The sequence below is a fragment of the Diceros bicornis genome, chromosome 2 (assembly GCF_020826845.1).
Source record: "Diceros bicornis minor isolate mBicDic1 chromosome 2, mDicBic1.mat.cur, whole genome shotgun sequence".
NCBI lineage: Eukaryota > Metazoa > Chordata > Mammalia > Perissodactyla > Rhinocerotidae > Diceros > Diceros bicornis.
This window is the reverse complement of record NC_080741.1, coordinates 14667689-14680798: the sequence shown is the minus strand read 5'-3', so window position 1 is coordinate 14680798 and position 13110 is coordinate 14667689. Positions and strand designations below refer to the sequence as shown.

The 13110-nt window shown below is 36.9% G+C and overlaps 1 protein-coding gene across 6 annotated transcripts in view; it reads right to left on the bottom strand.

Annotated features, from left to right (window-relative positions):
- Positions 1-13110, bottom strand: part of CEP70 (centrosomal protein 70) — an 87528-nt gene that overhangs the window by 42903 nt on the left and 31515 nt on the right. For 4 of the 6 annotated variants that reach the window (XM_058552104.1, XM_058552093.1, XM_058552083.1 and 1 more), the window contains exons 3-8: positions 10243-10367; positions 7261-7351; positions 7013-7136; positions 6283-6463; positions 827-996; positions 272-328 (exon numbers count right to left, since the gene is read on the bottom strand). In XM_058552104.1, coding sequence (XP_058408087.1) covers positions 272-328; positions 827-996; positions 6283-6463; positions 7013-7136; positions 7261-7351; positions 10243-10257 — 638 coding nt within the window. In that variant the 5' untranslated portion in view covers positions 10258-10367. Of the gene's footprint in view, positions 1-271; positions 329-826; positions 997-6282; positions 6464-7012; positions 7137-7260; positions 7352-10242; positions 10368-13110 lie in introns of those variants that run through there. The other 2 variants (XM_058552133.1, XM_058552114.1) reach the window with 2 other exon arrangements.

The following is a 13110-nucleotide window of genomic DNA, read 5'->3' as shown; positions in this document are numbered from 1 at the left end:
CACTTCACCAAAATAAAAAGTAAATACTATTTCTTCTGTGACCAATACTTTGGTGATTATTAAATATACATATTTTAATATAAATGCAATAACACATTTTAATATAAGTGGTAAAATATAGTCTTCAAGATCTTTATAAAGAAAGAAATTCACAGGTACATATTAGATAGATTTCCAAAGCATATTTAAAGTTTTAAAAAGCTATAAAACCTTCTGGTGTGACTCGTGACCAATAATAACTTTAAAAATTGTAACACACGATTAGTCATACCTTTGTTCATGAAATTTTCTAATTTTAGATTCATAGTAATCAATTAGGCAAAGCAACCTAGAAAACAGAAGATAAATTGAATTATTTTCAAAATGTGATGTTGGAGCATTTACTATTCTCTCTGCATAATTTCAAATTACAATGATAAACATACAGGTTATCTAGTAAGTTTATAAAAAATTTAAGTGATTTTTGCCAGAAGCAAGTATTATACTAAGCCAAGTATTTATATTAATCTCAAAGTATAGATTTTAAAATAAACACAAACATTATATCTCAACATATTAAATGCATATTCTCCTTGTCCTAACAGTTCTACCTCCAGCAATCGCTCCCAAGTAATATTTGCAAGGGTTATAACTCAAGAAGAACAAAGCTGTTTGTTGCACCATTATTTAGAAGAGTAAAAACCTAGAAACAATCTAAATATTCTCCAACAAGAGAAAAGTTAAATAAATAATGACACATCCATACTTTAGAAAAGGATGAAGCATTACAAGAAATAATGTAAACTTGTATTTCTAGCTACATATCAATTTATGTAGCAAACATTACTGTCTATCCAAGACGGTATGAGGAACTCTTTTGCAGAGATAAGCAAACACTCTGTTTTGAGTGACAATGCGCTCTTCTTCCTCCTTCCTTAATCTATAGATATCCTTTTGCAAAGAAGCAATAGTCTCTTGTTGCTCCATTCGTATCTTCTTATAATGCTGACATTTTGCCTGTAAGAAATTTTTCAAAAAACATAATTAGGATATGTACATCTAGGACATGCTAACAATATTGTACACAAAGCCATCTTCACAGTATCTATCAAGCTGCTTCTTTCAAGAACTTCAGTATTGAGGCTGTTTTTAAATGGGTGCAAGCTCCAGGAACATCATGTCATAAACACAAAAAATATAACAAGTAAAATAAGTGTAAAATGAGGAAAAAATAGCTTATAATTGCATGCATTCAAGGTTTCAGAATTAGTAAAGGAACTTAAGATTCTCCACAAAACTAACATAATTTTATGTATAGGTTTAGATGAAAACAATAATCAGGAAGGGACCAATATTAAGGACTCTACAAAGAACCAAGAATTATAATTAAGATTCTTAAGTGATCAATGATAATTTAAGATTTCAAGTGGTTTAATCAACTTAGGCATTCACACAATGTGGGAGACTGCAAACTCGAGTAAGCCCCTAACCAGAAAGTTATTAAGAAACAACATATATCCCAAGATTTATACAAGGGAATATAAATCTTGGACACTCTCTTCCTTGTCTTCAGTGAAATATCACTGGCCTGGTTTTCCTTTACTCCCTAGTTTACTCCCTAGTTTCTATCCCTCAGTGTCCTTTGAATGCTCATTATCAATCGCACCATCATTATGAGTAGTAATATACTTTTTATAAAGCTCAGTGAGAAACCCTTTCCCCTGCTGGCCTGCACATTACTAAGACATACCACTTTCAGAAGAGGATGCCAGGTCTAAACACATGTTCACCTGCCCATAGTGTCAAGTTTGCTGAACCTGAGAGACCCTAAAGGGGAAAGGGGACTCAGCTTCTGGTACCATACCATCTCTCAGTAACCACTGGCTACACCTGGAATTGATCCTCTGCCTTAGGCTCATCCTGGAAGCCAGGCAGAAGCTCTACAGCCAAGTGACATGGGTTCCAGTTCCACCTCTATTTATAAATTACCTGTGAAACGAGAACTAATAGTTGAGTTTTGCAAGGTTGGAGGTATACGAGCAATATACAAGAATCAATTGTATCGGTCCTAAGTCACTCTATGAGGCCAGCATTACCCTTGATAGCAAAGCCAGAAAACACAAGAAAAAAGAATCACAAACCAACACCCCTTATCAACACTTTATAAACACTGATGCAAAAAATCCTCAATAAAATACCAGAAAATCCAATTCAGCAGCATATTAAAGGATTATACACCATGACCAAGTGGGATTTATTCCTGGAATGCAAGAATGGTTCAATATATGAAAGTTGATCAATGAAATACACCACATTAACAGAACGAAGGAAAAAAACCATATGATCATCTCAACTGATGCAGAAAAAGCATTTGACAAAATCCAACACCCTTTCATGATAAAAATGCTCAACAAACTAGGAATAGAAGGAAACTATCTCAACATAATAAAAGCCATATATGAACAACCCACAGTGAACATCATACTCAATGGTGAAAGACTGAAAGCTTTTCCTCCAAGATCAGGAACAAGGCAACAATGCCTGCATTCACCACTTCTATTCCACATAGTAGTGGAAGTCCTAGCCAGAGCAATTAGGCAAGAAAAAGAAATAAAAGCCATCCAAATTGGAAAGGAAGAAGTAACATTATCTCTGTTTGCAGATGATATGATCTTATATGCAGAAAACCCAAAAGATTCCACAAAAAAAACCCTGTTAGAACTAATAAGTGAATTAATTAATAACAGGAAGGAAATATTTTGTGTTACTACAATTTTCAGTAGTAAATAAACATATATGGAGAAAAAAAATAAACATGGAATTAAAATACACAACAATAAGTTGGGGAATGACAAAAATTGTTTTATAATTATTGCACTGTCATTGAATAAGGTAAAAATTACAAAGTAACATTAGATTTTAAGAAGAATGCATATTTTAATCTCTGAGGTAACCACTAAAAGAATAGTACAAATCAATTTTTTGATCCATATATTCCCTATGAAGATCACTATCATTTTTGCAAAGAAGAGGGAGAACTACATCCTGATACAGACCATATTGACCTAAAACTAGAGTTATGTAAAAGTTTATAAAACTATATCCAAAGAAGCCAACACACTAGTCTAAGCACAGAAAAAGGGAAATCGCACTGCAGAACAGAGAAACCACAAATAGAATGTTGTCTTTTAGTTTCTGTATTTCCCCAGCAATCTTTCAATATACTGTTATCAAACATCTATTGCTTTCCTTGACCTCTTTACCACATACATACAAAATCAGTGTTTCCTTTCAATTGCAAAACATGCAGCACTAAACCATTCTAAAACTGGAAACAACTGTATGCCAAAAAAAAGAAGAATCTACCTTAAACTGTGAAATAATTGTTCTCCAGGGGCAATTCCATCTTCCCCACGAAAGCACAGACAGATAGTATGGAATAGAATGCATGACTAGTCTGTAATGGAACAGGATAATCAAGCTACATTGAGGAGCAGCAATTCCTTGAGTTTGCCAATTTCTGTTGACACTCAATAAAAAGTACTCTTTAGGGACTTAAAAACAAACAACTAATTTCAATTAATCAAATTAGCATAGATAGCCTTCCCCAACACCAGGTGTCCACAACCCAATCCTAATTCTCTCTGTCCTCCTCCATGGCAGTTTGGAACATGAGACCTCCTCTGTACCAATTTACAAGCTACATAACAAATCTCTGTGACCTGAAACAAAAAACTAACAGCACCATAAGTCATTTATGACAGATAGAACTACTTGATAGAAAATATATGTCACTCTCAAGTCACCCTTTACCAATGAACCCTCAAGCATCTATCCTTTGAAGCGCCTAAAACTCTGGTAAATTCATAACTCTTATGTATCTGATAATTTAACTTTGCAATTATTTACATATCAACCTCTTTGAAAAAATAGATATCTTCCTAAAAAAAGAACACTGGTTTCCTCGGCCCTCAATTCTCTCTGCCACCCAAGGACCCGGCACCTTTATGGCTCCTGGTGGCTGCTTTCTCATATCAATAAGTTGATGAGTTAAAGGGGTTCAGGTTTCCACATGCCCTATATCTGAGACCAAGGTCAAAATCAAACACATATAGAAACATTTCCAAAATCTTCCCTCCCTTTATAGAGATTTCATAATGCACCACTGATGAGGAAAGCAACCTAACAAAGCCAACCTAAAAATATAATACTCTAATGGTAGAGGATTTTGTTGACCGATGAGTAATAGAAACAGATCTGGCCAACAAAGAATGATAGTGTCTTCTCTGGAGCCATGATCAACACCAGCAGGTCCAGCACTGCCCACCCAAGCTGACAGCCTAAATGAGAGCACAACACCAACTGCCTCCGTCCTCATACCAGAACTTCCTAGAATCTCTAGCTGATTCTCTCTGACCCCCTGAAATTTATATTAACTCCACTGATCCTTTCAATGCTGCCAGTATAAACTGAAAGGACATCCAGACGCCCTGCCTGATGAGTACTGGTCCCTTTTAGGCAGCCTGAACCCCTGTGGGCAATAGGTACATAGTGTTGTGCCAACAAAACCACTTTAAAATAAGGACCTAATGTTTATAACGATATGATGTTTGCAAGGATCTGTAATATTTCATACAACTAAACATTTGTTATCACTTCAAAATATTCATTTCTTTTAATCACAATAAACACCCAAGTTTTTTTTTTTTTAAACCGTTTTATTTATTTATTTTTTTTGTGTGTGTGAGGAAAATCAGCCCTGAGCTAACATCCGTGCTAATCCTCCTCTTTTTGCTGAGGAAGACCGGCTCTGAGCTAACATCTATTGCCAGTCCTCCTCCTTTTTTTTTTTCCCCAAGGCCCCAGTAGATAGTTGTATGTCATAGTTGCACATCCTTCTAGTTGCTGTATGTGGGACGCAGCCTCAGCATGGCCGGAGAAGCGGTGCGTCGGTGCACACCCAGGATCCGAACCCGGACCGCCAGTAATGGAGCGCGCGCACTTAACCGCTAAGCCACGGGGCCAGCCCCCCCAAGTTTTAAAATAAGGGCTTTTTTTAAATTAGGAAGTTAAGTATTCAATGTTATAATATTGCTATTTCTATAAAAAGAAAAGTAACAAGACAACTTGTAATCACAAGCATATTCCATATAAATGTTGGGTAAATTTAACTCAGTAATTTAAATGTTTATTGAGCATCCACTACTAATACTAAAACAGGCACTCTTTTAGCCCTAAACAAAATAGATAAAAATATCTGCTTCATGGAACTCGCACTCTAACACAGGGAGATATATAAACAAAACAAATAAAGTATACAGTATGTCAGCACGTTAGATGGTGGTGAGAACTAAAAGTAAAATATAAAGCAGTGAAGGCAATATGATGTGGGGGGGATGGCACTGCCAACCTTAAGTAGCCAAGAAAGAAATCCCTGAGAGATGGTGACATATGAGTAAGGAGAGAAGGAACAAGCCTTGCAGCTATCTTGGAAAAAGCGTGCATGGCAGAGGAAAAAGAAAGAACAAAATGTACAAAGGCCCTGAGGTGAGAATGTTCAAGGAAAATTTTCAAGGAAAAGTAAGGATGTCAATAAGCAAGGGATACAGTAGATGAAGTCAGAACGTTAACAGGGGCCATATCATGCAGAGCCCTGGAGGATATAGTAAGATTTTTTGATTTTTCTCTAAAGAACAAGGAAAGCCATAGGAGGGTTCTGAGCTACTATGCTGAGAGCACAGTGAAAAAGGCAAGGGTGGAAGTAGGGAGACCAAAAGAGAAGCAGGAGAGAAACAAAGGTGACTTGGACTGGAGTGGAAACTAAAAGAAGAAAGTTTGGAGAGAAAATCAGGAACTCAGTTTTAGATGTGTAAAGTTCTAGATGCCTACTAGACGTCCAGTAGAGATACCAAGTAGGCTGCAGGATTAAGTCTGGAATTAAGGGAAGAGGTCTGAGCCATAGATTTAAATGAGGTGCTATGAATTAGACTGAGCATCACCAAAAGAGTTAGAGTATATAGGAAAGAGAAAAGGTCTAAGGAATGAGTACTGGAGAATCCCAACACTAAGAGGTTAGGGAGATGAGAAAAACCAGCAAAAGAGCTGAAGAATGGCCAATGGGGTTAGAGGAAAACCAGAAGACAGGATATTCTGGAAACCAAGCAAAGAAAGAATTTCAAGAAGGTAACAGTGATAGGTCAAGTAAAGTAAGGACCATTGAATTAAGCAACATGGAAGTCACTTGTGACCTTGATAAGCTGTTTTAGTACTATCTATCTTGTAAGAAAATACATAACTTAGTACCTGTAAAGCTTTATGCTCCATTTGAAGATCTTTTATTTTATTCTGTTCCTGGCAAACTCTATTTAGGGATTCATCTTCCAATTCACCAATTTTGGATTTCACACTCTCCATAATTTGTTCCAAGTCATTAGCTCGTTGTTCCTGATCTGCTGCTCGGCTCTGTTCTAGCTGAAGTTCACTTCTAGTAAAAGACACACAATTCCTTCCCTTACTAATAAAAATAAATCACATCATACCCATCATAAATAAATCACAAACATATCCATCTAACAACATAACGAATTTCTAAAATTTCTTTGCATTCTTAAAATGTCTTATAACACAAACCAATAGAAGAAATATAGAGTACTATTATAGATCTAAGCTAAGCTACTATCAAAAGATTTACCTATTAAATACACACACACACACACGTTTTTTTTGCTAAGGAAGATTTCCCCTGAGCTAACATCTGTGGCCAATCTTCCTCTATTCTGTATGTGGGTCACCACCACAGCATGGCTACTGAGTGGTATAGGTCAACGCTCAGGAACCAAACCCAGGCTGCCGAAGCGGAGCGCACTGAACTTAATGACTATGCCACCGGGCCAGCCTGCTTAAATATATTTTTTAACTTAATATTTAATCAAAACAGAAAACTGAATTGCAAGATTCTTTTTAAGGGTTATTTTTAGAATGCATATCCTGTATATAAACAATTCAAAACAAATTTTTTTTTCCATTTTCATACTTAAGCTGCTGATTAGTTTCTATGAGCTCCCGGATCACGTTCTGTTGACGTGTTGTTTCTTCCATCAAGGTTTTCAAATTCTGTCTCATCCTTTGTGATGACTGTTTGTCAAAAACGATGAGATCTACATTTTTTGAAATGTAATACAGACAGTAAAAAGAAAGGTAAGGCCAAAAATTAAAGACAAAAACTTTTTAAAGTAAAAAGAAGCTTTTTACTATAAAGAGCATAGAATAGGATCACATTACCTGTAAGATCTGTCCTTTTGACTAGAGATAAAGGTTTTAAGCCATGCATCACCAAAAGCACATTTATGCTTTCCCATTCTGCTTCTTCCTGCTACAAATCACAAGGACAGAGAAAAGGATCAACTTTAAGATATAAAGTGAAGAAACACCTTCTTGTATATAATTTCCTTTGTTTTCAGAGTAAGAGAACTTTTTCTCCAAAAGATTTTTTTCTCCTTTTTTTTTTTTTTTGCAGGGGAAGATTCGCCCTAAGCTAACATCTTTTGCCATTCTCCCTCCTTTTTTCTTCTTTTTCCCTCCCAAAGGCCTAGTACATAGTTGTGTATAGTTGTAAGTTCTTCTGGTTCTTCTACGTGAGCCACCGCCACAGCATGGCCACTGACACATGAGCGGTGTCGTTCTGCACCCAGGAACTGAACCCGGGCCACCCAAACAGAGCTTGCTGAACTTGAACTGCTAGGCCATCAGGGCTGGCTCATCCGAAAGATTTTTAATATGAGTTTTTTATGTACATATAATGATTAAAATTAAAACAACAAATTTGTTTCTAACAAAATTAGCAGACTAAAAAGGACGCAAATAAGCACACATAATTACATCACATACTTCCAGAATGTATGTAGGCCCTAATGGATAAATTAAAACAAAAACACCTTGTAATTTCAGTGAACCAAATAGACTTTAGGTTTTTTTATCAAACTGAACCAGACCAGGCCCCATTCAAAAGAAATAGGTGCAAATTAGGCTACATTAATTGAATAGTAAAGAAAAAGTGAGTCACTCAGAAACAAGTGCCACTTCAACAATGACTAAACTTACAAAAAGATCAAAACATACCTGACTGGTCAAAACCAATAATTTAGACAGTTCCTTGTATAATAGACAAGGTCTACCTATAAAAAGGAGTCTGTCCATCTAGGTGACTGATTCTAATAGAATCACTCCAAAAGACACTCTCAAGTCTTGTATCCCTAATTCTAAATATGTAATTATACCATAAACCTGAGAGGGGAACTCTTAACTCTCTAGATTAAGTGAATAAAAACATAACAATGTGAAGAAAAAAGTAATAAGAACATAAAATACAGAGAAGGATAGAAATAGAGACGATATAAAAAAATGACATTTAAATCCATGATAGTAATAGTTTTATAATGGGCTTTTAATGTAAGTACAATGATCAATTTTACCACTGTATGAAGTGCTTTGCTTGTTTTTTAAGCCATTAAAGTATATTTATGAAAAGGTAATTTGAATGAATTTTCAATGTTTAAATGTTTGAAAAAAATATAATTTATACAATAAATACATTTTTATTAGTGGTATAGTATGTGAATATTGTAACAGCTTAAGTATTAAGAATATAGATAATTGACAAAATACAAATAAAAGTATTACTCTCCACATCCAAATGCCCCTCAGACATTAAAATATCAAGACAAAAAAGGAACAAATTGCTAATGACTTTTTTTTTTTAATAATTTTTATTTATTTATTTTTTTCCTCCAAAGCCCCAGTAGATAGTTGTATGTCATAGCTGCACATCCTTCTAGTTGCTGTATGTGGGACGCAGCCTCAGCATGGGCGGAAAAGCGGTGCGTCGATGCGCACCCGGGATCCGAACCCGGGCCGCCAACAGCGGAGCGCGTGCACTTAGCCGCTAAGCCACGGGGCTGGCCCGCTAATGACTCTTTGATAGCACTATGACTCAGCGCCAAATAAATCTTTCCTTTTGACTGCTGACTTTCTTCCCCTTCTTTATCCTTTCTACACTTCTCCCTCCCTCCCACAAGCTTTTCCCTTATTTATGCTTTAGGTCTTCTGGTCACAAAGTTTAATGACACAGAACTAAAATGATTGCTGATATCTGTTTTAGGAGCCAAAAGCTCTGTGTGGGTATCTCAGTGGATGTCTACTATGACTCACAAAAACAAAATGCTCTGTAAATAATAATGTCACACATTTTGAATGATTAAATTATACAAATTGTTCCCTGATACCTCTTTAAGAGAAAGAACAACCTAACTGTTCACAAATTCTGAAAATAGCTGAGAATAGCATTTTCCAAAGTACAGTAGTTTCCCCCTTATTCTTGGGGATACGTTCCAATACCTTGAGTGGATGCCTGAAACCACGGATAGTACCAAACTCCATATACACTATGTTTTTTCCTATACACATATACCTCTGATAAAGTTACAGTAAGAGATGAACAATAACTACTAATAAAATAGAACAATTATAATATACTGTAATAAAAGTTACCATAGATCTTAGCAACCTCAGCACACAGTTTTTTTTTCTTTCCTTAAGTCAAGAACTTGCACCTTTTCACTTAAACGAAGCACTTTATGGCTTCTCTTTGGCATATCCAAATTGCCAGCGTCACTACTCTTATGCTTTGGGGCCACTATTAAGTAAAATAAGGGTTATTTGAACACAAGCACTGCGATACCGTGACAGTCAATCTGATAACCAAGACAGCTACTAACTAACAGGTAGGTAGCATATACAACGTGGATATGCTGGACAAAGGGACGATTCCCAACCCGGGCAGGACAGAGTGAGATTTAATCACACTACCCAGAATGGTGCACAATTTAAAACTTATGAATTATTTATTTCTGCAATTTCCCATTTAATATTTTCGGACAGTGGTTGACTGTGGGTAACTGAAACCATGGAAAGCAAAACCACAGATAAGGGGGTACTACTGGTATGTGCTGCTGAACACCAGTCTAATGAAATGTTCATCAGATTAGTATTCAATAAGAAACACTGTACACTAAAGCATCCTTTTGGAGACTGATAGTATTGTGAAGTCTTAGAATAACGAAATCATTTAATAGTCTTTAACCCAGCATTTCCCAAAATTATTTTACTAAAAATTCCTGTTAAAGTAAGGTTTTTTTACATTTGTCGATGTAGTATTCTTTGGGCACATACTTTGAGAAACACTGGCTTCAAATATTACAAGTTTACCTGTTTTTCAGTCATGAGTCTGTTTGATGATTTACTGGACTCCGGGGCTTTAGGGGCTGCTGAAGATATAGTTTCCTTTGTAGAATCAAAAGAAGTAGATTGGCAATAAAAAAAATTTGAGTTCCCTAAGTTAAAAAAGAAAAAGTGCAATAGGTGTTAAAGGAAATTATATCTAAAAGAACCTACTACTCTTGGGCAATTTAAGCCACTCTTGTGTCAACTTCTATGACTTCTTAGAAAGCTGATTTTAAGAATGATTAGAATAAACCCCATCTTTTAGTGTGTGTGTGTGTGTGTGTGTGTGTGTGCATGTGTGTGTGTGAGAGGAAGATTAGCCCTAAGCTAACATCCGCTGCCAATCCTCCTCTTTTTGCTGAGGAAGATCGGCCCTGGGCTAACATCCGTGCCCATCTTCCTCTACTTTATATGGGACACTGCCACAGCATGGCTTGACAAGTGGTGCGTCGGTCCGCACCCGGGATCCGAACCTGCGAATCCCAAGCCGGGGAAGTGGAGCTCGTGAACTTAACCACTACACCACCAGGCAGGCCCCAAACCCTATCTTATAATGCTCTTCAGAAATAAAACATTATGTTTTACATAAATATACACACACACAAAGAAAACTATTTAAGTAGATGATGTGAAAAGCACACGATGCTAATAAATAAACTGTTATCTTTTGGAAGTTGCTTCCCAAAAAACTAAAAGAATTGTGCCTGACCCAAAGTTACAGGCCAGTCTAACAATTCACTGGACTAACTCTAAAGGTGAATGGAGTGCCACTTTCTTAGTGGTCTTTACTTCTAAGTAGATCAGAAGCCAGCAACAAAGGATTCTGTTTGGCACAGACAAAAGTTTATATTTTAGTATACCCCACCATCACTTGCTCTTGTTATCTAAGACCCTGCCATTCTATAGGAAAACATTTCCTTGGGTTCTTTGATATATAGGTATAATTCCTCCTTTCCAGAGGCACAATCACAAACGTTGATTAGCATCATGGAATTTTAGAGCTTGAGAGGACATTGGAAATGGTTCAGTCCAAAATCTCTAGCTGTTCATAACTGGCAGGAAAGAGTGTAAGGAAAGTTGTACCAAAACATCAGGTACTATAACCACCTGAAACACAGAGAGGTGAAATGATCTTCCCAGGATTGATTACAAGTAGGACTCCTTGCTGACAGTTCAGTATTTCTTCCAAAGCACCCTTCTGCCCTTCTACATCTGATTCTGATAGTGAAATCCAACTAAGCAATTTAGAAGTCACCAATAATTTATTTTCAGCTAAACCTAATAACATGTTACAAATTCTCAAATTCTGCCATTTTTGTTGCTTGACATCACAGAGTACTCTCTCCTCTGCAAATTTTGGTCTCTTTCAACAACTCAATCACCCCCTATGTTCATGCCTCCCGTCTTTATTTTAAATAAAGATCCTTTTCCAACATATCAGCAAACGTCAGCTGCTACCACCTTCCAGCTACTTTTTTAACTTTTCATTTAGAAATTTTCAGAAATACACAAAACTAGAGAAAGAGTATAATGAACCCATGTATTTATCAATCTAGCTTCAATGATAAACAATATCCTCCCATTCTTGTTTCAGTTCTTCCTCACCCACTTATATTTCAGTATACAGACTCTTTTTTTTTCTTGTGAGGAGGATTAGCCCTGAGCTAACATCTGTTGCCAATCCTCCTCTTTTTTTGCTGAGGAAGACTGTCTCTGAGCTAACATCCGTGCCCATCTTCCTCTACTTTATATGGGACACCATCACAGCATGGTTTGACAAGCAGTGCGTTGGTCCGCGCCCAGGATCCAAACCTGCGAACCCCGGGCCACTGAAGCAGAGAGCGCAAACTTAACCACTATGCCACCAGGCCAGCCCCAATACGGACTCTTTTTAAACATAACTTCAATACCATTATCACACCCAATAAAATTAACAATAATTCCTTAACTATCACTTAATATCTAGTCCATGTTCAATTTTCCCCCAAAGGTCTTTAAAATGTCTTTTTACAATTTTTTCTCTTTCAAATCACAATCCAAACAAGGTCCACATATAGCACTCTTAAGTTTCCTTTAATCTATAACAGTCCCACTCCTCTCACCCTTTTTTTTTTTTGTAAGGAAGATTAGCCCTGAGCTAACATCTGTTGCCAATCCTCCTCTTTTTGCTGAGGAAGACTGGCCCTGGGCTAACACCCATGCCCATCTTCCTCTACTTTATATGGGACACCACCACAGGACGGCTTGACAAGCAGCACATTGGTCTGTGCCGAGGATCCGAATCTGCGAACTCTAGGCCCCTGAAGTGGAGTGCGTGAACTTAACGCCACTGGGCCGGCCCCTCACCCTTTTGTTTAACTTGCCATTTATTTGTTGAAAAAAATAGGCTATTTGTCTTGCAGAATTACCCGCATTTCATACATGGCTTACTGTATTCTTATCATTTAACATATTTCTCCATCCCCTATATTTCTTGTAAACTTATAACATGTAGAAGTTTTATTAAGTTCAGGTTCAGTATTTTTTGGCAAGAATACTTCAGAGGGAGTGCTGTGTTTTTCCTACTGCATCACCATCAGGAATCAGCCAGAGTTTTAAAGCGTGAAGAACACACTCCGTAGACCAGACATAAGGATGGTAGATATTAATGTAAGAGAATGTCCCAAAGAGTGTGGAGCCACATATTCTAACAATCTCCCTAACAGCCACATTGGACCTCTTTTAAATCTTCAAAGTGTCATCTCCCTCCAGGTTCAAGGCCTGGGCACTCTTATCCTCTTCTTCACTTAGTTAACTCATACTGGACCTTCAGATCTCAGCTCAAATTTCCTTCTCAAGGGAAATCTCCCCTGA